Source organism: Hyperoodon ampullatus, assembly GCF_949752795.1.
Source record: "Hyperoodon ampullatus genome assembly, chromosome: 13".
Classification (NCBI taxonomy): domain Eukaryota; kingdom Metazoa; phylum Chordata; class Mammalia; order Artiodactyla; family Ziphiidae; genus Hyperoodon; species Hyperoodon ampullatus.
Window position 1 is genome coordinate 19,813,426 of NC_136926.1, and position 26,458 is coordinate 19,839,883.

The window sequence follows — 26,458 nt, forward strand, 5'->3', positions numbered from 1 at the left end:
AGGGTCTGCAGGGGTTCCTAAACATTGACGTGTCTTCCACCAAACATCAAAGCTTTCAACAACACAAGGACCCTGTTTGTTGGTTGGACCTAAGCCCAGGATTGTGTGGGCAGGAAACTTTTGATGTTAATGTTTTGGGAAAGGCATTGGACCAAATGGTTGCCAAGCACCTTCCCTCCAGCTCAAATCATCAAGGACTCTGTTTCTGCCTGTTTCTGCATCATCTTTTCCTCTGTGGACAGGCACATCATAAGTGCTTCAATATTTAGTTCCAGATGAATCTGCACTTGAAAGGTCACTGCTAATGGGGTTGGGACCTTCCCCAGCCCTGGGCTCTGAACCTCCATCTATCCTTGTTATCCTTGCCTGGAACTGAGGCTCACTGGAATAAAAACGGCCAGGGGTCAGAAATGTGTGTGTTGGCATGGGAAAGGGGGGAACCCAGGGGCTCCAGCATCCCTCTGGGGATCAAGGGACAATGACGATAAGGAGGAGGAGGTTCAGGACCTCTTTCCTCTTTCCCCAGCCAGACTTCCCTCTTACACAACCAGGATCGTAACTCCCCAGCTGCGTTTCCTGATGTTCAAGGGGAAATACCACCAGAAAGGTGGATATTTGGTCCCTGGAGTCAGCCCAGACTTGGCTCAAATCTCAGCCGTGCCATGTGGAGCAGCTGGAACCCTCATACACTGCTGATGGTCCAACCACTTTACAAACAAGTAAATTCAAATACAATACAAATACAAATTCCACTCTAGAAGCTGAAAACAGAAACTCAACTCTTGTTCCTTCCCAGTTGAGTGACCTTGGATAATCAACTTCACCTCCCTGAGCCTCAGTTTGTTCACCTGTAAAATGGGAATGTGGTAATGGAACCTCTGAAGAGACATACAGGGAAGAGTCACTAAGAAAATGCATATAAAGCCCTTAGCAGGAAGCCTGGCAGCTGGAAAGGCATCCCAGTCATGGGGTTTGTTGGTGTTAATTTAGATGGATCCAAAGGACCTGTGGCCACAGAGATCCTCCTTGCTGGTGTCTGGTGGTAATTGGAGAGTTGCCTTGTTTCCTGGGCATTCCAGGATCCAGCATTTACTATTCATTATGAACATTCTCTAAGCATTTTGCAGAAGTGAACAAAAAGCCCAGTCCCTCTCCAGGGGTTCAGGACCCCTTGGAGAGACAGAGGAGAAAACAGGCAATTGCAACCCTGTGTGATGGACCTGGTGTGGGAGCCCTGGGAAGGACTTCCTGAGTGAGACTCGCCTCGTGAGGGGCTTGGCAGAGGCTACTACTCGGAAAAACGCTTGTGTACTTGACCATCGTCCAAGGACATTCACTCCATGGATCCTGACGACACTGATTCCGGTATAGACCAGTGCAGGAAGGACCCTCGGAGAGCTTATATTCCAACTTCCTTGCTTTACATCACAGGAAACTGAGGCCCAGAGACGGGGAAAGACTGGCTCAATGTAGGTGGCAGGAGTGGGATTTGAACCCTGCCTGACCTTGATGCCTGTGTTAGTGTCCTCCAAGAAGCAGACACCAAGACAGGATTAGACGTGCAGAAGAGATGTAATGGGGGAAGAACCTGCAAAGGATCAAAGTGAGGAGCAGAAGGAGGCGGGCAGACCGAGAAGCTGGTCTTATCACTGGGAAGGGATGGGGAAAGGAAGGAAGACTGGCCAAGAAGAATCTCGGACACAGTGCAGTTCTAAGAACATTTGGCCAGATCAGTAGGGAATCCCTGGGCTAAAGTTGACCACTGGAGGAGTCTCCCAGCCCATAAGAATAGACCTACACTGTCACCCCCACGTGCTCAGTCCTGACTAAAAGCAGCCCAAGCGAAGCATGACCTTAGCACAGATGTGGTGGTGGATCCACGGGGGTGGCCTCTGAAGCTGTTGGTTGGTCACCTCTGCTCCCCACAGCAAGATCTGAAGGAAACTTGAACAGTGCACTCCTGTGGCCCCCACTGTCCATTGTGTTCTGAGGGGAAGGGCAATCTGTTTCAAGACAGCGGTAGGCATGGAGCTGGAAATGGAAAACCTTAAGTAAATCATCACAGGGACCGTTCACCAAGTACCTTTTCATGCATCACCACTGTGTTAAGCCCTTCAAATATGTGATTCCATTTAATCCTCACAGCAACACGATGCAGTCGGTATTATTATCAGCCCCGTTTTATAGAGGAGGAAAATGAGGTTCATGGAAGCCTTCAAGTCACCCTGCTGAGACCTGTGCAGTTAAGACTGTTGAGTGGCTGTTCTAACCACATGGACACATGGTGGCCTGGAGTTGGTCAACAAGACTCTTATCTTAGATGCTGGTGACAGAAAACCAAACTCAAACTGCCTTAATCATTGGCTCACATGAACTGAAAAATCCAGGGGTGGTGGCTTCAGGCATGGCTGGATCCAGGGACTCAGATGAGGACCTGAACTCTTTCCATCTCTTGGCTCGACTTCCCCAGCTGTTGACTCCATTCACAGGCACGCCTTTTCTTGCCATGGCCCTCTGCATCTCCAGAGTGCTATCATCCTTACCACTCCTCTCCTAGCAGAAAGGAGCATCTCTTTCCCAGAGATTTCTAACATAAATCCAATAATTGAGTCTCATTGGTTCTGCTTGCATCATGGGGCAATCCGTGAACCAATCACAGTGGCTGGAACAGTGTCATATACTAAGTGGCCAAGCCAGGGTCAGGTGCCCATTCCTGGAGTCTTCGAGATGGGGGAGGGTAGGAGAGGTCAGCCTTAGCCACATGGACTGGGGTTAAAGAACTCTGTGTGTAGGGGGGATTCCTTAGAAAACTGGGGTACTGGAACCAGAAGAAGGGGAGATAGAGTCTGAGAAGACTGGGACATGGATGTTGAGGATAGGTGGTCCTGGTGAGGAGGGTGGAGGAGCCCATGTATTGGGCTTCCCCATGGCGAGTTGGGCAGACATCCTGCAAGCCTGACCCTCCCTCCCCTTCCAGCGTCTACTGGGACTATGCCATGACCATCCGCCTGGAGGAGATTGTCTACCTGCATTGCCACCAGCAAGGTAGGGACTGAGGGTGAGCATGGGGCTGGGGTGTTCCTCCTGGATCCCCTGCCTGCCCCACCCACTTATTACCTGTGCAACCTCAGACAAGTGACTTCACCTCTCTGAGCCTCAGTTTCCCCATCTGTAAAATGGAAATAATAACAGCGTCTATTCATGGGGTTGCTGTGAGGATCAAATGGCATTTGTTAAGGGCTCAGCATTAAACCCATGTATCAGGCACAGTTCTCACTATTCACATGCTTGTTATCTAATCGTTGCAACAACCCAGTGGTAAGGGCTCCATCATTCCCATTTTAGAGGTGAGGAAGCAGCGTGGCACATTGATATACTTCCTAAGCTCCCCAGTCTGGTCTCAAACCCAGGCCTTTGTCCCTCCAAAGTCAGTGTTCTGAAAATCAAAGATTTATAGCTAGAGTTCTCCTTTATAGCCCAAGGAAGGTATATTCTGAACAAGCAGAGGGCCATCCTGCTTTATTAAAAAAGGAATCTGTACCTCACCAAGACACAAAACACAGTGATTTAAATTATTTAATGAGACAGACGTGGGTTCAGATCCAGGTCCTGCCACTCACCAGCTGTGTGACCTTGGGCAAGTTACATAACCTCTCTGAGCCTCAGTTTTATCATATGCAAAATAGGCAGTAATAGATATACCTCATAGTGCTCTTTTGAGTATCACAATAAGGCAATGCCTTTAACGTGCTATGCATGTATACAGTAAATGCTTAATACATGCTAACAAGGGTCAATTACTGCTCTAAAAATGGGTCTGTCTGAAAGCCTCCATAAAAAAATAGATCAGGTCAATTTGTAGACTGTGTTTGAGGGGCACAGGGTGTTTGGGGGTATCTTTTTCCTTTGGTGGGTGAATGCAGGGAGGCCAAGCACCTTCTTCTTGACCTTGTCCCGTAGTTCCCCAGTTGATGACCTTGGTGGGTGGGATGAGGGGGACTCGGAGGACGTGACAGCTGCCCCTGAGCTTCTGCCCAGGCCTTTCCCAGAGCCTTAGAGCAGGACCGCTGGGTCTCGCTGGGCATGCCTGGGAGGGGGCCCATCACCATGTCTCATAGTGACTTCCTGCTGGGTCTCCTCTGGCCGGGTCACGGTGGCAGTGGACAGCGGTGGGACAGTGGTGTTGGTCAGCCAGGACGGGATCCAGAGGCCGCCCTTCCGCTTCCCCAAGGGAGGTCACCTCCTGCAGTTCCTCTCGTGCCTGGAGAATGGGCTGCTCCCTCACGGGCAGCTGGACCCGCCACTCTGGTCTCAACGGGGGAAGGTGAGTGATCGTGGGAGCCCCAGGGAGGCTGGGGTAGGGGTCAGCCATGGGGAGTGGCTGGCTGTTCTTGCCCATGGGCCCTTATGTGGCTGCATAGTCTCTTGCATGCCCCGCAGAGACCCTCGGGCTGTGCAGGTTGTGGAGACAGGTGAGTCCCAGGGACCATGCACTGGGATGTGTTCTTTCAGGGCAAAGTATTTCCCAAACTGCGCAAGCGAAGCCCTCAGGGTTCGTCCGAGTCCACGTCTTCAGACAAGGAAGATGAGGAGGCCACAGATTACGTGTTCAGGATCATCTACCCTGGCATGCAGTCCGAATTCGGTAAGCTGCCCTGGCCCTGGGCCCAGGGATCCACCTGTTAGCTGGTCCTGAAATTGACTTCAGCCATGTGGAACTAGAGAACAAGAGATGTGGATTCTGGGGCCAGCAGGAGTACCTGGAATCAGGAAGTTGGGATCTTGGCAGCCTTGATTTCCCCCAAATGAAAACAAATAAGCACTCTCTACTTAACTAATAAAGATGTCCATGGGCACAAGGTGGCATGGGGCAGCAGCAGTGATATGGGCTCTGGAATCCTGGTTGAACTTGGGCAAGTCACTTCACCCCTCTGTGCCTTGGTTTCCTCATCTGTAAAATGGGGATGTTCATAGCACCTATTTCATGGGACTCTTGTGAGGAACAAATGAGATAAAGCACTTGGCACAGAAAGAACACTCACGTGCTATTATGTTGTTATTATTATTTTACTTCAATATATTGTTGTAAGGATTCAGTGAGATAATAAGCTGGTCAATGTAATGCCCATAGAATGAGGCCTCGCGTACAGTAGGCCCTCAGTAAATGGTTGTCAAGACAGCAGAGGGGGGGAGTTTCCTGGTGGTCCAGTGGTTAGGACTCTGCATTTTCACTGCTGAGGGCGTGGGTTCAATCCCTAGTCGGGGAACTAAGATCAAGCAAGCCGCACAGCGTGGCCATAAATAAATAAACAAACAAACAAACAAATAAATAAAAGCCAGCAGAGGGGAAGGGAAGCCCTGGGCATTGGCATACAAGATTATAACATATGTCCTACAGTTTGCATGGTGACTGCCATGAAGTAGATGCTTAGTGAATGGAAACTGTTGCTATGAAGATCTTTATTACCAGAGTGCTGTGGTGACGATGAAATGAATTAATATTTGAAAAGGTCTCAGAAGGAGGCCTGGCATTTGTTAAGTACTGTGTGGATGTCTGTTAAACAAATCAGTAATAAGTTATAGGCTCTTTCTATAAACCTTATTTTAAATATTTAACCCTCTGCAGCCCTGTTCCCATTTGATGGATAATGGCTCTGAGATTCCCTTTGCTTAAGTGACCACGCTGGGCAGTGAGAGGCTCTTTTGAAAGCAGACACCCTCCCTGGCGAGGTTGGACTAATCGTGCCAGGCTGCTTAATGCTCCAGTTCTCATTCACTGCTGTCGGAGCTGGGATGTGGGCAGGCTTGGTGGTAAGGTCTTATGTTGCTTGGGTTAGCCTGTGTTTTCACATGTATTCAGTTAGGAGCAAAGCCTCATGTTCCTGTGTCTTTAAGAGCTATGGAGTGTCCTGAAGTGTATTGCCACATCCGTTCCCGCCCAGGATCAGGGTCTGAAGCCGTCCTAGCCTCTCTGCGGTACCACGGCTCACGTGGCGCACACCCACCCCCGCTGCCCCCAGAGAGCTGATTTATCAGAGGGGCCAGTGCCCTGTGGCTGCCTTCCCAGGCAGCTCTCTCCACAGGGCCTCATCCAACAAACAATTTGTAGGCTCTTGCTGGGAGCCAGGCTGGGTGCTGAATGTCTTACTTATTTGGGGAATATCCACATTAGCCTGTTGTGGCCCTGCACGTGCCAGGGGAACAGATGCTAGCTGCACCCACCCACACCCTCTGTGCAGGCAGCTCCACTGCCAGCTGCCAGCCTTAGTGTCTCCTTGCCTAAGGGTTTCTCCAGCCACCAGGGTTCCTTCTGCCCTGGTGGGTGGGTGGGGTGGATTACAATCAGTGCCTCCCTGGAGCAGCCCTCAGCCAGTGCCCGGTAGGAGCTGGTGTATAAATGCCCCAGCTCCCTTACCCCTCAGGTGAGAACACTGAAATGTGTGTTCTGCACATGTCCTAGAGGTCCCCCATGAGATCAAGTGCCAGGTGCCCATGATGGTAACTGATGCAGTGACCAGCTCGTTACCCTCTTCGCCCTTCCCGTCCTGTGTCCTTTCACTTCTCCCCTACCTGTGCTTCTTGGGAACATCTCCCAACTTGCACTTGAATCCTTGTCTGCCTTCAAGGAAGCCCCAACCAAGACAGTGTATTTAGAACAGGGCTTCTCAATCTTAGCACCACTGACATTTCGGATGGAATAATTCTTTGTGGTTGGGGGCTGTCCTATGCACTGTAGGGTGTTGAGCAGCATCCCTGGTCTCCACTCACTAGGTGCCAAGTAGTAAATCTGCCCCCACCACCAACACCACGTTGTGACAACCAGAAATGTCTCCAGACACTGCCAAGTGTCCTCTGGGGGCCAGATTGCCCCCGGATGAGAACTGCTGGTTTAGAGAAAAGAACACATTACTACTTTCAAGTCTGCCACTGCAATGTGGCCAAGTGACTGGCCCTCTCCAGACCTCATTTCCTCATCTGTAGAATTGGGATAACAGCAGTCCCCACCCGGGATCATATTCTTAGAAGTCAGCTCAATGATACCTCACACACCTAATATGACAGATGCCCTGTGAGCAATGGTGGGTCTCATGTCCTAAGTGCCACTGTGTGCTGAGCCCACTTCTGTGTTCTCTCCATGTCTTAATTCACTTAATCCTCACCACAGCCCTCCCAGGCAGGTACCATTGTCATCACCATCCCGCCTTGTTCAAAGGAGGAAACTGAGGCACAGAAAGGTTAAAAAACTGGTCCAGGGTTGCCCAGCTAATCCTTGGCATAGCTGGCATTTGAACCCACGTGGTCTGGCTCCAGAGCTTGTGCTTCTTACATCCACTCCATGCAGACTGTTTTGATGGGAGGGTGGGGGAGGGCATTGTGGTTTCACTCCCTTCATCCTCAAGGTCAGGTTCAGCCCACATGGAAATGGTGACCCCCATCCTTGGTTGATTTTCTCAGGACCCTGAGCCTCACAGAGTTTACAAAACAATCATGTTATGATTTTCATCTGTAAGACCTGTAAAGTAGTTTCTGAAGAAGTGCCTAATTCTGAAATCAGCAAACCCCTTCTTGTGGGCCAAATTCAACCCACTGCTTGTTTTTGTAAATAAAGTTTTATTGGAACACGGCCACACCCATCCATTTACATATGATCTGTGGCTGCTTGAAAAGCCACAGCGCAGAGTTGAATAGTTGGGGCAGAGACCACATGGCCCACAAAGCCGAAAATATTTACTGTCTGGCCTTTTGCAGAAAAAGTATACAAATGCCTGCCTTAAATAATGAGAGAGGAGTTTCCCCCTGTGGGAGGGAATATGTGGCCACAAGTGGTTCTAACTCCCTTTCCGTGTCTTCTCACCCCTGTCTCCACGACCTGGTTCTGTGCCTGCTTCTTGTGCACAGAGGAGGCAAAGACAAGTTCTCAAGCGTTTAGGTGGGTTCACAGTCAGAGAAGGGCATTTCCAGACCCCTCTGTCGCCAAGACTGTACTGTCTGGTATGGGAGGTGTGAGCCGTATATGGTCCTGAGAACTTGAAGTGGGGCTAGTCCAAATTGTAAGTGTACAGTGCACACTGGATTTTGAAGATTTTGTACCAAGAAAATGAATGTAAAATATCTCATTAATAATTTTGTATTGATTCTGTGTGAAAATGATAACATCTGGTGGGACCTCCCTGGCAGTCCAGCGGTTAAGACTCTGCACTTCCACTGCAGGGGACGTGGGTTCGATCCCTGGTCAACCCTGGTCGGGGAACTAAGAGCCCACGTGCCACGGCGTGTAGCCAAAAAAAAAAAAAAAAAAGATAACATTTGGAGTTTATTGGGTTAAACAGCACATATTGCTGATTGATTTCATCTGTTTCTTCTTATGCTTTTAGTGTGGCTATTAGGAAATTTTAAATTATGCTTGTACCTCACATTGGATTTGTACTGGACAGCACCTGCCCAGTGCAGGGTTTCTCAGCCTTGGCACTGTTGACATTTTGGGCTGAATAACTGTTTGTGGGTGGAGGAGGGAAGAGTCTTATATATTATATAGGATGTTGAGCAGCATCCCTACCCACTAGATGCTAGTAACATCTAGCTAACTCCCAAGTCATGACAAAATGTCTCCAGACATCACCAAGTGTCCCTTGGGAGGCCAACATCACCCCGGTTGAGAACCGCTGGTCTAGGGCAAGGATGGTTTGGGGAGACAACAGCCAGTAGGAAAACAGCTGAGAGAGTATGAATAGGATCTTGGGGTCTGATCCTCTAGGTTGGAATCCTGGCTCCACCACTTATTAGCTGAGTAGCCTTGGGCATGTTGCTTGAACTCTCTGTGCTTCAGTCTTCTAAGCTGTAAAAGGGGATAATGATAGGACTTGAGCTCGGGAAGTGACAGCTCTTCTTAGTGGGAAGAGAAGGGGGGACTTAGTCAAAAAGACCAGCTGTGCCAGTGACTAGCTGGTGAGGCTTTGAGTAAGCTGTGTCACCATTCTGAGCCTCAGTTTTCTCTTCTGCAAAATAGGGGAAAAAATGCATCCCTTACAGGGTCGTTAGGGATAAGGCAATCCCCTGCATATAGTAGGGGATGTGCACCCAGCACAAAGGAGGCACTTTATAGGTAACAGCATTCTTTCTTCCTCTGATCAAACACAATCCATGGGATCTAAGTGGAACAGGACAGGGGAAGGTTTCAAGCCCCAAGGAATTGGTTCTTTTCGCCTTTTCAGTGTTCCGGGCACCGCAGACCTTCCATTTCACCAGGGCTTTTTATTTTGTCTCTTAAGTTGCTTCCAGTGCCATGGGCGGCACTTCCCCTGTCTCTGTGGGCCCTGCCTGGATGGTGGTTCCTGCGGGACAGTCCACGTTAGTGGTGGCCAGGGGCAGTCGGTGGGCGCAGACCAAATGGGACACCACCCTCCCCACATCAAGCCAGAAGCTGCAGCCCCCCAGTAACGTCTGGGCTCCCCCCACCCCTGGGGCTGGGTGCCAGCCACCTCTGCCATGTTGTCATTTGAGTCTTGGTCCCAGGGGAGGTGGAGGCAGGAGAAATATTGATGCCCTCACACTGCCCTACCTCCGTGCTGCAGGATGCAGCTTGGAGTGTTGCGGGTTCTGTAGCAGAGGGATCCATTGATGATGTCTGGAGGGTGTGAGAGGCTGGGGGTGGAGGCACGCTTGCCACATCTGCGTGAAACTGATCAGTGCTTCCCTGAGATTGGCTGAGAACTGGGACTTTTTCTAGAACATTTTACAGGGGCTTACTGGTCTTTCTTGTCCAGCTCATTGGTGAGTCTGTGGGGAGGAGTAGGGCAACAAGCCACTCTTGGTGCCTCAAGAACCTCCTTCTGTAGGCAGCTTTCTATTCTGTCAGTGGGTGGGGGCAGACACTGTCAGCTATGGATCTGTGGTGACTCGGGGGGCCGGATCCACAGCTCCCCCTCCCCTTAGAGCCCAAGGGAAGAGGCCAGGTATTACCAGTCATCCTTGAGGAGGCATGGCTCATGGGGCAAATGAGTACCCCTCTTAATTTCCTAAAGCAGAGTTTGGCAGACTATGGCCCACAAGCCAAATCCAGTCTCATTCTGTATAGCTCATGAACTAAGAATGGTGTTCACATTTTTAAATAATCGAAAAAAAAATCAAAAGAAGAATAATATTTTGTGACATGTGAAAATGATACGAAATTCACATTATAGTGTCCACAAATGAAGTTTTATTAGAACATACCCATGCTCATTGGTTTGCCTTTTGTTTTTGGCTGCTTTTGCATTACAGCAGCTGAGTCAAGTGGTTATGATAGTGGCTTGCAAACCCTAAAAGATTTTCTACCTGGCCCTGTACAGAAAATATTTACCAAGCCCTGTCCTAGAGAAAACAACTTTTTTGCACCAAGAGGCCAGGAAATTAACTGTAGAAATTCTAATGCCTGGGTCACCGGTGTGTTTGTTCTGCAGCATTGCAGATGCTGCGGTTTCTACGGAGCTGGGAAAGAAAACAGTAAGGGAAACTATAAGTGCTATATCCTTGGGAGCAATTGATCAGGAACCACCAGTGTCCAAGAGTTAGGAGATCATTTGTGCCCTCTTGGTTCTCAAATGTGGCTGCTACCTCAAAACTATTTTTGAAACATGGACTCAAGGGCTGTATCTCCAGGATACAACCTGCATATAGTAGGACCTACTTTAATTCAGTAGGTCAGGGGTGGCATACAGGCATATGGCTTTTTAACATGCCCCCCAACCGGATTCTGGGGGGTTGCCAACCTATTTGAGGCTCTCTTGGTAGAGCAGCTACAGGCCCAGGACCATGGACAGTGCAGGCACCCTCCCTTGCTGTTGGGTGCCCTGCCTCACCTGTTGAGTCAGGCTTCCTTACATCTCACCACCAGGAGCTCCCCGTGAGACCTACCTCTGGGGACTCGAGGCCATCAGCCTTCCCCAGACGTCCCCAGCGGGCTCCCCTTCCTTCCTGGCAGCCTCCTATGAGGACAACTGAATGACAACATGGTGAGGCTTGGCCTCCTGCTCGGGGGTTGGGCCTGTCTCCTTGGCTCTGATCTCTTTCTGTCTGTTCTCCTTCTGTCTCTTTGGCTTTCATCGGCTCTGCCCCTCTGCTGGGGGCCCGAAATCTTGGTGGTGGCTTTCATTGGCTCGGATGGGCTCAGGGACCTGGTTTGGGGTCGCTGTTTCCTGCTATGACGTTCAGGGTCTTTCCCTATCCCTGTGCTGGTCTGGGGGTGAGCTGCTTGCTTTGGGGTGAGGTTTCTGTGACCCACATAGGCTTAACCGTGGCTCTTCCTCTGCCCCTTCTACCCACCACAGTCCCCCAGGACCTGATGGATGTCTCCGTGAGCAACCTGCCATCCCTATGGCAACCCAGCCCACGGAAATCTTCCTGCTCATCCTGTTCACAGAGTGGCTCGGCTGATGGTGGCTCAACCAATGGCTGCAACCATGAGAGGTATGAGGGGCTTGGACTGTGGATGGAGGGAATGGAAGGATTTACCAAAAATTTGCAGATGCCCATTTCTTGCCTTGCCTTGAATTCAGAGGAGTGAACATAGGCTATAGAATCGTCCATGTCTGAGTTAAATCCTAGCCGTGTGAAGCCCTAGCTGTTGGAGCTTCCTTACATATATCGATCAGGATAAACAAGATTATGATGCTGTAACAAACAATCCTAAAATCTCAGTGGCTTATTACAATAAAGGATTGTCCATCGTGCATATTCATGCTGTGTGTCTATCCTGGGTCAGCTGGGGGCTCTGGTTTCTCCACATTAAAGGGCCTGGCAGATGGAGCCACCACCATCTTGAATATTGCAAATCACGGTGACTGAGGGAAATGGAGCTCTGGATGGGGTTTAACCAGTGGTTAAATGCTCCAGCCCGAGTGCAGCACTTACATTTTCACTCACACCTCATTGGCCCCACCAACAAGGGACCAGGAAGTGCGTCCTACCACACTCCTGGAAGACAGAAGCTGGAAATATTACTTAATGACAACCAAACATGCCTCAGTTTGCTCTTCCAACAAGTGGGGATACTAATGCTTACATTATGTAGCTGTTGTAAGGACAAATCACATAATGGTTTACGGTGGCCAGCATGTGTACCTGGCATATGGTGATGTTCAATAAATGACACTTTTTAGTTCATTGCATAAAGTTAAATCCCCAGATCATCTCTCTCCTTGCCCACAGGGCTTTGTCTCCTTGGAACTACGCAGCCCATTCCTGAGACTGGTCATATTTCCCATTGACCCCGCCTGGCCTGGCCTAGGAGAATGGAATTCTTTTTTCCTTGCTGGGCCTCTGTCCCAGTGGGTGGTCCAGTCTTCGGTCATGGGCGTGTAAATGGGGGCCAGCATCAGATAAAGCCATATACTTACTTCCTGGCTTTCAGGGTGTGGTCTCTGGGCCAGCAGCACCATCACCCGAGCAGATTCTCTGTCCTTCATCCCAGACCTACTGAAGCTGGATCTGCATTTAACAAGGTCCCAAGATCATGTGTGTACTTTTTTAAGCTTGAGAAGCACTGAAATGACCAGAGATTCTCACATTTTCATAGGCATCAGAATCACTTTGGGGATCACGTACTGCTTCCTGGACCACTTACTGGAGATCCTGACTGAGTAGGTCTGTGCAGGACCTAGGAATCCACATGCTGGAGAAACCCCAAGTGATTCTGCGGCTGATGGTGCATGGACAATTGACAAATTCTGTTCTAACCTAGTACCTCTCATAGTATCTGCTTCCACATCTGTAATGATAGGGAACTCACCACCTTGCAGACAGCCAAGGCCACTGTGGGGCAGCTGTCAGTGTGATGCTGTCCTTATGTAACCCGAGGAAGCCAAGCCTCACCAGCCTGAGGGCACAAAGAGGGTGACTTTAATGTTTAATGCCTCCATATGCATAACTGGAGGACTTCAGCCATGCCTTCTTCCCAGTCTCGCTGGGTTTTTAACGGGTGTAATATTCCTCCACTCTGTTTTCTCCAAGAATGCACAATGCTACCTTCAGCAGTCCTGTTTTCTCCATCAATTCTGAGGCCTTCTTTCAGCCACAACAGTCCCCCCCACCCACCCAAATTCCCATGCAAGGAGAAGCTCTGAGGCATTACCTCCTTGGCAGTCAGCCAGAGTCTGAATCGCAGTCTGGCTCCACTTTGGTTCAGCTGGGTCACTTTAGAAGTCAGACATATGGCTGTATACGTATGGCTGATTCATTTTGTTGTACAGTGGAGGCTAACACAACATTGAAAAGCAACCGTACTCCAATCAAAAAATAAAAAGATGTCAAAACACCTTCTGCTGGTGAAAGAAACCCACTTCAAACTGGTGCGAATGAAAATCTGTTGATAGAACTGAGACATCCAGAGGTATGGTGGCTTCAGGCATGGCTGGATCGAGATGCTCCATAGAGGGATGTCTGTTTCTTTGGCTCTTGGCTCTGTTTGTGTCTATGATGGTTTCATTCTCAGCCTGGCCCTTCCTGTGCAGTAGTAAAAATGGATCCCAGCAGCTGCTGCCCTACATGCCACTGGCTTAGGAACTCAAGCAGAGAAAAGAGTGTCTGTTTTCTAGTAGTTCCAACAAAAGTTCCAGCGCTGATTTTCATTGGCCCAGGTTGGATCATGTGACACACACACACACACACACACATACACACACCCCCGACCCAATAACTGTGACTCCAAGCTGAGTCATGTACTGGGTAGAATCAGCTCTACCCAAACCATAGGGACAGAGTTGGGGAGGAGGTAACTCCCAAGCTGATAACAGAAGAAGGGGCAGTGATGCTATGTAGGTACAAACAATAATACCCCCAATCTACTTGACTGGCTGGTTTTAATCTGCTCCCTAGAGATAACGAGTTATGCTCCTCTCCAGCAAACCTGGGCTATGTGTGGATCTGTACTAAGTGTCTTCCTTTTCCTTCCTTCCTTCCTACAGGGCTCCCTTGAAGCTTCTCTGTGACAATATGAAGTACCAGATTCTTTCCAGAGCCTTCTATGGATGTGCGTATTGGCCTTATTTGCCATTGTGGTCTCCAGGGAGCATTTATTCAGTGCCTACTGCATGCCAGCAATATCAGGGGAAGGAGCCTGACTCCTATTTCCTAGGTGTCTAGTTTTGGTGAAGTTACATTAACCTTTCTTAGCCTCAATTTCTTCATTTACAGACTGGGCATAAAATCTCTCCCTTGGTCCTAAGGGGAGGCATTGAACACTTGCTGGAAGGGGTTTGGTTTAATCACCATTGCATCTCCAGTGCCCACCTTAGAGGGTGTGTTTTCAGGATTGAATAGAAAGCATGTATAAAGTCCCTAGCACCTGGCATCGCGTGCAGTCGGTGCTCAGTAAATGTCAGTCCCCTTCTCCTATAGGCCGAAGCAGAAGAGTAAGATGGCCTGATCCCTTCCCCAAAACTTAAAAACTAAATTCATAATACAGGTGGTCTGATTATTTCCAATTAACAGATGAGGAAACTGAGGCACAGAGAGGCAAAGTGACTTGCCCAAGGTTACACAGCTAATAAGAGACAGAGCTGGGGCTCAAACCCAGGCCTGCCTGGTGGCAAAGCCTCTGTTTTTTCCACTCTGCTATTTTGATTCTTAGCAGGTTTTATTTCCCCTGCCTCACAGCCTAGATGGGGAAGATAAAATGTGTATATTTTGTGGGATTCTAGGAAAGTGTTAGTACATCCTTCCTGGGCCTGCGAAAAAACAGTGCAGGTCGTATTGGCCTGGAGAAACAGGGAAAGCATGAGCTCCCCAAGATGAAGGTTTTTGCCTGTTCTGTTACTACCCATCCCTAGTGCCTAACGCAGGGCCTGGCGTGAAGAAGGCATTGGGTGAGTATTTATGGAACCACAATGGAAGAGCTTCCTGGTAGAAGGGTTGGGGATCGAGATGGGTCTTGATGTCATCACATGATGTGGTTCCTCCCTGATGGGGGTTGAGAGCCCAGGTTCTGGAGCCAGACAGTCTGCATTCAAATCCCAGCTCAACACCTGGCAACGTGACCTGGGCAAGTGATGCACGCAGACTGTGCCTCAGTTTCCCCACCTATAAGATGGGCGTAGTAAGAATGCCTGCTTCATAGGGCTGTAGTGAGAATCAACTAAGTTACGTAAGCTCTGGGAACAGCTCCCTGGAACAAAGTGTGCTATATAAATGTTAGCTATCATATCATCCTCATCGTAATCATCATGATTACCCCTGTTGTTGGTAGGGGTGAGTCCTCAGGCTCCAGATGGTCCAGGGTCCTCTCTGGGACTCAAGGATGAGTTGGGGGTCAGTAGCCAGAAGGAACGGGCATGGTCAAAGCGCACACAGGCCAGCACCGGCTGAGTGCTTCCTGTGGACCCGGCACCCAGGGTGGAGCAGATGAAGGGGGGCAAGTTGGTGGCAATTGCTCGAAGGGCCCTCAGCATCTCCCCAGCTACTGACTGGCCAGGGCCTTCTTTATCCAGCTGCAGTTTGAACGAGTCATCCCCCTCCCTCCCATTCTCTTTCTCTTGGTATGGATTGGAGGCACCCCAGGGCACAGTGAGCCCGTGGAGTCACTGGCCTCTTCCTGCCTCCAGCCTGTGAACTAAATGCCTTGGTTTCCAGCAGAGGAGGTGCTGGGGCTGAGAAAGGTGACATGACTTCCCCAGGGTCACAGGGCTGTTAAGCAGTTAAGCCAGCAAGTGACTTTGCCTCTCCAAGCCTCACCTTCCTTATCTGGAAAAGGGGGATGATGACAATTTGCTGGTCACGAGGGTTCAGTCAGATTGCGAGTAGGACAGTACTTTGGAGACTCCGTGAGACAAGGCAGAGGGTGTTGGATGGTGGACAATGACACTTTTCCTTCCTCCCCGGCAGGGCTTGCCTACTGCAGACACCTGTCCACTGTGAGGACCCACCTGTCAGCCCTGGTCAATCACATGATCGTGTCCCCGGACTTGCCCTGCGATGCTGGACACGGGCTGACGGCCGAGATCTGGGAGCAGTACCTGCAGGACAGCACGGTAAGGGTTGGCCTGGCTCGGCCTGCCGTGGGGCAGAGACTATGGGGAGATAGAGACTATGGGGGGGCCTCTTATCATCTGAGGAATAGACCCACCTGCGTGGGGACTCAAGTGTTGTGACATCCTTGGGTTCTCCATACACAAATTGAGGGTCCCCTCCTCGAGAGTTCCAACACCCATAGTCTGCTTCTGCCCATTGGGGTGAGGATCAGGGAGGGTGGAAAATACATATGTTTGCCTGGAAGGAGTAAAGAATGAGTCAGTCAGTAAGCATTTATTAAGCATCAGCTGTATGCTCGGTCCTGTATGATGTGCTGTGACTTCCCGGCCAGAAGAATTTACAGTCCAGTTGGCTACTTAGAATGATGAGAGTAGCTAAGTTAGAGGGAGGCAGCTGGACCAAGGAAACCCCACCACTACATGACACCCTTTTCTCTCATCTTTGTCTTAGGGCTCGAGAATTCTACCATTAGCTATTTCGCCTGGAGATAGATTTCTAAGATTTTCTTATTAGAATACAAATATTCCTGGAAGGGAAATGTTTATGTGTGAAAAAAGTTTCATGGAGAAATAATTTGGGAAACAAGCTTAAACAGCTTTCTGTGTCCTGCAGGACTTGTCAGAGCCTTGGCTATGCTGATATGCTTGTCACGCTCAGGAAATTGGGGGAGTGTGGGAGAGCATATGGAACGTTCCTTCCAATGTATGTGGCCGCAGGGACCTTTGTTGGAAAAGTACCACCTATGGTGGAAGGCAGAATCCACTCTAAGAAATACTGGTTTGCTGCCAAGTTCAGGCTCTCAGAGGAGATACCCATTTCCTCCATGCTGGGTAAATGCAGTGGCTCCGTCAGCTGCATCCCTCCTCCCTGGGGAGGGCCAAGCTGGTGAGCACCTGGCTCAGCCTGGCTTCCCCACGTTGGGGGAAGGTGCTATTCTGTGTACTAATCTGGGGATGCCAGGGGACTCAGTGGGAAAAATAAACTGATTCCCAAACCTGGACAAGCAGAAGGGTGGTTTTCCTTTTTTCCCGGAAATAGTTGCTTTTCTAAATTACAGGAGGAATGCCTTCTTACTGTAACAATTCAAAGAATGAAGAACACAGGTGTACAGAATTTTTTTAAAGTTTTTAAATATCATCTCTCTGCTGCACCCCCCTAGTTCTGATCCCCTGAATTAATGAATAGTATCCATTTGGTGTAGACCCTGCTATACATTTCCCATACTTATACATCCACAGATATGTCTATATAGATAAAGCTGAAACTCATTTTTTAATGAGATAACATTATATTTGTATTTTAAGTGACCAACTAACTTTTATATCAAAGACATCTTTCAAATCTCTAAGTAAAATATTACACGTTAGAACCTTAGCACCTTATATATGGGTGGACCATAATTTAGTCAAATCTTCCTCTAATGATGGACATCTGGGCTGTTCCTTTTTCTTTTTTTTAATTATTTCAAACAGTGCTGCCGTCAACATCTTTATAAGCATATACCTTTCTGTACTAGTTCTCTTATTTTGAGGGTAGAGTCCTAGAAATGTAACTGTTTGATGTCCATTTTAAATTTAAATAGATATGCCAGCTTACCTTTCTTGAAAGGTTATGGTGTTCATAATCCCTGGCAGTCTGTGAGAGCGATTGCACATTTCCTGAGGAATTCGAAAGATTTATAGACTTCTGGGCTCCACTCCAGCGGCTCCAGCTTTACTGATTGAGCACCTCTAAGAGTGGAGCCCAAGAATTTATATTTTGAAAGTTCCCCTTCCCCAGGGAATTCCCTGGCAGTCCAGTGGTTAGGACTCCGTGCTTTCACTGCCAAAGGCCCGGGTTCGATGCCTGGTCAGGGAACTAAGATCCCATGGGCTGCGCGTTGCAGCCAAAAAAAAAAAAAAAAAGAAAGAAAAAGAAAAAAAAGAAAGTTCCCCAAATGCTCCTCGCAATCTCCCCAGTTTGGGAGGCAGTATCCTAAGGACAAATTGGCTGAAACAATAAATAGTCAAAAATGAATATTTTCCATCTAACACTCCTGCAACCCTTTCACAATCTGCTTGGTTGCATCGTTGTGTCAGGGTGGACTGGGCTGCAGTAACACATAGTCCCCGCTATTTTAGTTGCTTGACACCATAGAGGTGTATTTATTGCTCACTTAACAGTCCTGGGTGGGCATTCCTGGTGAGTGGGCATCTCTCCTCCCTCTAGAGGGTCAGGGATCTTTCAGTCTTGTGGCCCCACCATCCTCTGGGGCCTTGTGGTCATCTGCTTCCAGCCATCAGAGGGGAAATGGAAAGTGTGAAGGGAGTACACCTGCTTCTTCAAAGCCCTGGCTTGAAAATGGATTACATCACTTCCTCTTACATCCTTTTGGCCAGAGCCCAGTCACATGGCCACACCTACCTACAAGGGAGGCTGGGAAATGGAGTCCAGCTATGGACTCCGGGAGAAGAGAACACAGATGTTTGATGAAGCGTTCACAGCCTCAGCCCCAAATAGCTCCCTAATTTTTATACAGCATTGACAAGGCTGTCAGTACACTATGAATAAAAATTCCTAACAGGAACAAAATGGCTGGTTTTGCCATTGTGGTTGGGTACATTTAAGACCAGTGTTAAGAAGTGAAACATGCTTTTAATTTTAGAATGTGAAGTAAAGAGGTGGGAGGAAACAGGACCCTAGTGCCCTTCAGGGTAGCCTTCTGGCAGTCATTGGCACTTTACACACACACACACACACACACACAGATAGGACCCTCTGGTCCCCCAGTGCGACTGCTTGACAAATTGTATCTGCAAAGCCTTTGCCTGGAAATGAATTTTAAAAAAGAAAGAGGACAAATCTATTCCACAGTACAGCAAACAGTTGCTAAAGTCATTCTTGTGTGCACAAAAGCTATTAGTGTACGAAGAATCAGCTGGAAATGGTTCCTTTTCAGTTTAATTCGCTTTAAAACAATTTTCTTAGTGCTGAGTCAAGATTAATAACTCCAAGATAATATTCCCCAATAAGCACAGTACACAAAGTTGACTAAAAATTAAGTAGAAATGTTAATTCATTATATTCTGACCTTTGGGTTTTGTTTTTGTTTTTTACAAAAATGGGTTCACCCTCGACCTATTCTGCATCTTATTTTTTACACTTAACAGTATACACTGAACGTCCTTTTATGTAGGTTCTCATAAATGCGCCTGCTGCCCTGTTACTCTCCGTGTGGTATTCCCACGTAGGGATGCAGCATTCCCCCATTGGTGGGCAGTTATGGGGGTTCCTGGGGTTTTGCTTTATTGTGTGATGCTGCGATGGATATCTGGGCCCATGTGGCTTTGATTGTTCACAGCATGATCACTGAGGGCTAAGTCTGAGAAGCGGGACTGCTGGGTCACAGAGTCCATCCGCTGGTTTCCTGTTGAGCAAATCCTTTGTTTCCCCCCACCTACCACAGAGTTACGAGGAGCGGGAGCTGCTGCGTCTCATCTACTACGGGGGCATCCAGCCAGAGATCCGCAAAGCCGTGTGGCCCTTCCTCCTGGGCCACTACCAGTTTGGGATGACAGAAACAGAAAGGAAGGAGGTTGGTTACCCCTGATGGGCAGTGGGGTCTTTGGCAGCAACAAGAGCCAGGTAATGTGGGGCTGGGGGAGCTCTGGTCCCATGGTAGACCAAGGTGGGGCAGGGAGATGTTGGGGAGTCAGGAAGCTTGGGGGCAGCACAGTCCAATAGAAACACAACACACGCCACAGATGTCATTTTTTTGAATAACTTTTTCATTTTGAGGTAGTGATAGATTCACATGCACTTGTGAGAAATAACGCAGAGATATCTCATCCTTTATCCAACTTCCCCCAGTGGTAACTTCTTGCAAAACTATAATATCACAGCCAGGGTATTGACATTGACATAGATATACTGGCAATGTATCAATCTTTATTTTTACATTAAAGTCCATATTTTATTGCATTTCTTTTTTGTTGTTTACAATAAATATGTATATATTTTTAATTGAGATATAGTTTATTTGCAATATTATATTAGTTTCAGGTGTTCAACGTGATTCAAAATTTTTATAGATTATACTCCATTTATAGTTATTATAAAATATTGGCCATATTCCCTGTGCTGTATAATATATCCTTATATATATGTGTGTGTGTGTATATATATATATCTCAATCTTAATCAGGCTTCGCATTTTACTTGTACTCGTGTGTGTGTCTATTTAGTTCTCTACAATTTTATCACACGTGTGGGTTTGTGTATCACCACCACAGTCAACATACTGAACATTTCCAGTGCTACCAGGGTCCTCATGTCCTTTTATAGCCAAACCTACCTCCCTCCCACTCACTCCCATCCCTAACCCCTGACAACCACTGATCTATTCTCTATTTCTATAACTTTGTCATTTCAAGAATGTTGTAGAAATGGAATCATACAGTGTATAACCTTTGGGAATTGACTTTTTCGACTCAGTGTAAATCTGTAGTGATTCATCTAAGTTGCTGTGCGTATCAGTTCTTGATTCCTTTATACGGCTGAGTAGTGTTCCACAGTATGGATGCACCACAGTTTAACTCCACCTGTTGATGGATAGGCAGGTTGTTTCCAGTTTTTCGGTGATTACAAATAAAGCTGCAGTGAACCTTCATATACAGGTTTCCATGTGAGCATAAGGTGGAATAAATGCTCGAATGCAGTTGCTGGGCCCGATGGTAGTTCACACTTTTTGTTTTATAAGAAACCGCCAAACTTCTGCAGTGGCTGTACCATTTTATCTTCCTGCTAGCACCGTAGGAGTGATCCACACCTGCATCCTCACCAGGGCTTAGTGTTATCACTATTTTTTATGTTAGCCACTTACAGGAATGTGTACGTGGTATTTCGTTGTGGTTTTAACTTGCGTTTCCCAATTGACTAGTGATATTGAACATCTTTTCACATGCTCACTTGCCATCTGTGAATCTTCAGTGAAATGTCAGATCATGGCTTCTGTTCATTTTCTTATTGAATTGTTTCATTTTTTTACGGTTGAGTTTGGGAGTTCTTTTTATGCTCTAGATATTAATTCTTTGTCATATATGTCATTTGCAAATATTTTCTCCCAGTCTGTACCTTGTCTTTTTGTCTTCTTAACAGGGTCTTTTGCAGAACAAATTTTTAGATTTTTGAGGAGGTTCAGTGTATCAATTTTCCCTCTGATGGATTGTGCTTCTGGTGTCAAGTCTAATAATTTTTTGCTTAGCCCCAAATCCTGAAGACTTTTTCTCCTATTTTTTCCTAAAAAGTCCATGATCCATTTTGAGTTCATTTTTGGATATGGTGTGTCATTTAAGTCAGGAGTTTTTGTTTGTTTGTTTGGTTTGTTTTGGTTTTTGCCTCTGGATGTCCAGTTGCTTCAGCACCATTTGTTGAAAAGGTTATCCTTCCTCCATTGACCTGCTTCTGCACCTTTGTGAAAAATCACTTGGGCCTACATTTGCAACAACATGGATGAACTTGGAAGGTATTATGCTTAGGGAAATGTCAGGCAGAGAAAGACCAATACTGTATGATATCACTTATACTTGGAATCTAAAACATAAAACAAACTAGTGAATGTAACAAAAAAGAAAGAGACTCACAGATATAGGGAACAAACTAGTTGTTACCAGTGGGAAGAGGGGAGGGGCAAGATAGAGGTAGGGATTAAGAGGTACAAACTACTATGTATAAAATAAATAAGCTACAAGGATATATTGTACAGCACAGGGAATATAGCCAATATTTTATAATAACTATGAATGGAGTATAACCTTTAAAAACTGTGAATCACTGTGTTGTACACCTGAAACTTACATAATATTGTGAATCAACTATACCTCAATTTAAAAAAAAATGAAGGAGAAAAAAATCAGTGGGGCTTTTTAGAGTGGCATCTATTTCTGGATTCTCTATTCTGTGCCTTTGATCTAATGCCACACTATAATTAGTAATCTTCAGGTAATACCATACTATTTTCATTACTGTAGCACATATGGAATTTTAAATGTTTTAGTAGTTACATTTTAAAAAGTAAAAAGAAACAGACACAATTAATATTTTTAAAGTTTTAATTTTAACAATTTTAAGTTCATGCCAAGTTGCAAAAGTTGTGATGCAGAGGTCCTAGGTACCCATCACCCTGCTTCCCCCAATGGAAACATCTTATAGAACTATTATATATAGTGTATTGTCAAAACCAGCATATTAAGGAAATTCCCTGGCGGTCCAGTGGTAAGGACTTGGCACTCTCACTGCTGGGGCCCTGGGTTCGATCCCTGGTCAGGGAACCGAGATCCCAAAGGCCTCGCAGCCAAAAGAACCCAAAAAAACAAAAAAACAAAAAAACAGCACATTAACATTGGTACAGTACAACCTAGGATTTCATTAGTTTTTGCATCCGCTCCTCTGTGTGTGTGTGTGTGTGTGTGTGTGTGTGTGGTTCTATGTCATTTTATCAGGGTGAAATTAATTTTAATAACATTTTATTTAACCCAGTATATCCAATATATTACCATTTCAGCATGTACTCAATATAAAAATTATTAGTGAGATATTTTACATTCTTTTATTCATACTGAGTTTTCAAAACCCACTGATATTTTACACTCCATGTCTGTGTACCATCTGTGCTACGATTTACTAAGTATTTGTCTTTGAATTGATTCACTTAAAAATTTATATAACTTACTTAAAAAGGCATTTTATGCCCCTGCCATCAATGGAAAACCAATATGACTTGCCAAAAGAGAAGGAAACTTCAAAAATAAATAGAATGTGACAAAATGATATAATTCAGTTCTACCTAGATGTCACAGGCTGCCTGAGGCCTCTCTCTCTTTGTTTAGAAGGGAGATTATAAAGTGTTAAGGATGGATTAAAGACACAGTAGTGCCAGACTGGCCTTCCTCATAATCAGAAAAGTTGAATATGGAGACTTTCTCACACTGTGGTTCCATATGCTGAGGCTGTGCCACGAACTGTCTAAAATGATCTCAGGACCAGCATGAGGATTCCAGTGTGCCAGGCCCCGTGTTCGGGACTGGGAACCCAGAGGTGCATTAGATAAGGTCTTTGCCAGTTTAGGGGGGTTCATGCAAACTCAGATGGAGGCAAACTCAGGGGCTTTAAGAGCACAGAGGAGGCACCTCCACCGGGCAGAAGCCTACCTGCATTCTTTGAAGAGGTTGCTTTCCAGGCGAGGAGACTGAGGAAGGGCTTCTGGGAAGAGAGACGCCTGCATGATGCGATGTGTGTGTCTGTGTGCATTTGTGTGGGAAGGGGCGGAAGGGCGTGTGGACGTGGGTAGCTGGGGACGTGGGTAGCTGGGATGTAAAGGACGAGGAGGGTGGGGGTAACAGTGAGAAGCAGGGCTGGAGAGGAAACAAGAGGAAGACTGCCGAGTGGGAGAGGGACAGGAGGGGCCAGGCTGGGACAAGCAGGCACCAGGAAGGAAGGTCATCTGGGTGAGGGGTCCTGGAAGCCTAGCCTAGGATGGCAGTGGGAACAGGGAGGTGGGCTTGGATGAGTCTTCGGGAGGTCAGCAGGAGGGAGCTGCCCATGACAGGCTTGGGCAGGGTGGACCCGGAGCCTCTCTCTGGAAGCCCTGACTAGCTAAAGGCAGCCCGCCCCTCCCAACCCTGGCATGCGGCAGGCTCCCTGCCCTCCCTCTTCTCCTTCCTGCCCCCTCACACCCTTTCGTCAGCTTGTCTGCCCCACTTGTGCCCAGAGGTCTGGCAGATTCAGAACCTCAGTTACCTGGGCTGTGCAACACAGAAATGAAGTAAGCTCCGATCTTCTCTGCTGAAATCTCACAGGGAAACACTAGAAACCTGTGGCCCTTCTCTAAAGCCATTGCTGTAAGTAAAGGAAAGGGTCACTTTTATTCATCTTTGTGTTCTCAGCACCTACCCCCCATGCTGGGCACCTGGGAGGCCCCTGGTAAGTGTGTTGAGTGACTGGAGGAATGGATAAATGAGGCATCTTGTTCATCTTATGTTTCATATGCCTAGGTTGATGCCTAGCACATAGTAGGTACTTATCAACTTAAATGAACAAGTGAATGAATGAATGAATGAAGTAGGAAAAAGGAAAAGAAGGTAATAAAGAAATAAACAGTCTGCTCACTTTAGTATCCCCAAGGCTTAGTATACTGCCTGGCACAGAGTAGGTTGTCAACAAATATTTGAATAAGTGTATGAATGAATGAATGAATGAATGAATAAAAGAAGGAAGATAGGAAGGAAGGAGGGAAAAATGGAAAGAAAGAAGTTGCCTTGCTCACTTTTGTGTATCCCCAGGGCCTAGCCAGTGCCTGGCACATAGCAGGTGTTCAGTTAACATCTGATGGATGTTAACTCCATGAATGTTGGATGGGTGTTTCTAGGGCTCAGGGTCCCAGGTCAGAGCCACCATCTTCTGGGTTGGGTTGGTTGTCCCCTGGGATCCCAGCATTCCAGGTGACCGTGCATCTGCCCTGGCAGGTGGACGAGCAGATGCATGCCTGCTATGCACAGACCATGTCCGAGTGGCTGGGCTGTGAGGCGATTGTGCGGCAGAGGGAGCGGGAATCCCACGCGGCCGCCCTGGCCAAATGCTCTTCGGGGGCCAGCCTGGACAGCCACCTGCACCGGATGATGCACCGGGACTCTACCATCAGCAATGAGGTGATGGGTGGCTCCCCTCAGGGAGCCGGGGGCGGGGCTCTGCTCCATCAGGCTGTTGTAGGAAGGGTGAGGGCTGGGTGTTTGGGGCCTTGGGACAGAGTCTCACCCCTGGCTTTTAGGTGGAAGGTGACTTTGGAGTCAGACAGACCTCACTTCAAACTCCAGCCCCTTCATTTCTTAGCTCTGGGGCTCAGACAAGCACCTTTACTTCTGGGCCTCAGTCTCCTCATCTATGAAATGGGAATGATCATTTGTATAGGGGAGATTTGTGTACAACTCAAACATGCTAGCATATATAAAGTGCCCAGCACAGTGTTAGACTTTCATTTGTTCAGCAAATGCTGCTGAGTACCTACTATGTGCCAGGTACTGTCAGGAATGTCCTGGAATGTCAAGAATGCTCCAGTGACCAGGTCAGACATATCTGTCCTGATAGAATCTCCAGTTTAGCATCCCAAAGCAGGGGATGGAAAGAAAGTCAATTCCCTTCACCAGTGATAAATCCGTCATCAATTGCCACACTAATACTGTGTAACAAACAACCCCCAAAAGCCAATGATGTCCAACAGTAAACATATATTTTTTACTCATGAGTCTGTGGGTCAGCTGGGCAGTTCTGCTCAGCTAAAAGGTTTGTTGATCTTCGTTGGGCTCTCACATATCTGGGGTGACTCGGCCCTGCTCCTCACGTCTCATCCTCCAGCAGGCTAGCCTGGCCATGTTCTCGCAGTGAAAGCAGATCTTAAAGAGAGAAAGCAGAAAATGCGCAAGCATTTTTTATGTGTTTGCCCTGTCGAGTTTGCTAACACCCCACTGGCCAAAGCAGGTCACTTGGCCAAGCTTAGCATCAGGGTTGACAGAAAGTAAAAGTTATAGGGCAAAAAGCACGTATACAGGGAAGGAGTAGACAATAGACATGCATACAACCAGTCCTTTGAGTTGAACTAAAATGTTAGTTGGAAGTCTCAAGTGCAGAGCAGTTAAAGGTGGGGTTCTCTGGTTGTGGGTGGGAGGTGGAGGTCCAGTGGCTGCTGTGGCCTCCGAGGAGGCTCCAGGGAGCGAGCCCCCGCCCCACTTCTATTTGATAGGTAGGAAGCTGAGGCCCTGAGAAGGGACTTGCCCGAGTCAGGCGTAGAGATAAGACCACACTTACTCACTTCCAGCCCAGCAGCCCCTCCTAAGCTCAATGTGGGGACCCTGAGCCCGGCTGCAGCCTCACCCACACTCCGTCCTACCCCTTTTTCTCTCAGTCCTCCCAGAGCTGCAGTTCGGGCCGCCAGAACATCCGCCTGCAGAGCGACTCCAGCAGCAGCACACAGGTGACCTCCCGGAGGCCCCGCCCCTCCCCACCCATCCCCCTCCCTCCAACCTGGAATAATGGGACTGGAGGTCCCTCATATACAGGTCACTCATGGTTGATCTGTTTTAGCTTTTATGCTAGCATTAAAAATTGAAGTTTTACCTACATGAGTAATACATGAAGCTCTTTTGCCTGTTAAAAAAATTAAAATATTACAGAGAAAACTAAATTTGGCTTTGACCACCCCTAATCCCCACATGCCCTCCCTAGGAATAACATTGCTATCTTCAGTTTGCTGTGTATCCTTCCAGACCCTTCTGTATGCCTTTACATACACAGAAATATATAGACAGTATGTAATATATTGCGATGTTTAGTAATCTTTTAAAATTTCTAAATAAATACCATCAGATGTATTGTTCAACAGCTTTTCATTTCATTCACTGCAAAGAAATGTTAACACATTCTCACT

The 26,458-nt window shown here is 47.5% G+C and overlaps 1 protein-coding gene across 2 annotated transcripts in view; it reads left to right on the top strand.

Annotated features, from left to right (window-relative positions):
* The window catches only part of SGSM1 (small G protein signaling modulator 1), a gene marked incomplete at its 3' end in the record, with an annotated part of 84,813 nt that overhangs the window by 43,194 nt on the left and 15,161 nt on the right, over nucleotides 1-26,458 (top strand). Inside the window, exons 10-19 of one of the 2 annotated variants that reach the window (XM_079717733.1) lie at nucleotides 2,978-3,045; nucleotides 4,161-4,324; nucleotides 4,513-4,645; nucleotides 9,270-9,434; nucleotides 11,307-11,445; nucleotides 13,941-14,005; nucleotides 15,856-16,001; nucleotides 19,448-19,576; nucleotides 24,504-24,686; nucleotides 25,937-26,005. In XM_079717733.1, coding sequence (XP_079573859.1) covers nucleotides 2,978-3,045; nucleotides 4,161-4,324; nucleotides 4,513-4,645; nucleotides 9,270-9,434; nucleotides 11,307-11,445; nucleotides 13,941-14,005; nucleotides 15,856-16,001; nucleotides 19,448-19,576; nucleotides 24,504-24,686; nucleotides 25,937-26,005 — 1,261 coding nt within the window. The remainder of the gene's footprint in view (nucleotides 1-2,977; nucleotides 3,046-4,160; nucleotides 4,325-4,512; nucleotides 4,646-9,269; nucleotides 9,435-11,306; nucleotides 11,446-13,940; nucleotides 14,006-15,855; nucleotides 16,002-19,447; nucleotides 19,577-24,503; nucleotides 24,687-25,936; nucleotides 26,006-26,458) is intronic. The other variant, XM_079717734.1, reaches the window with a different exon arrangement.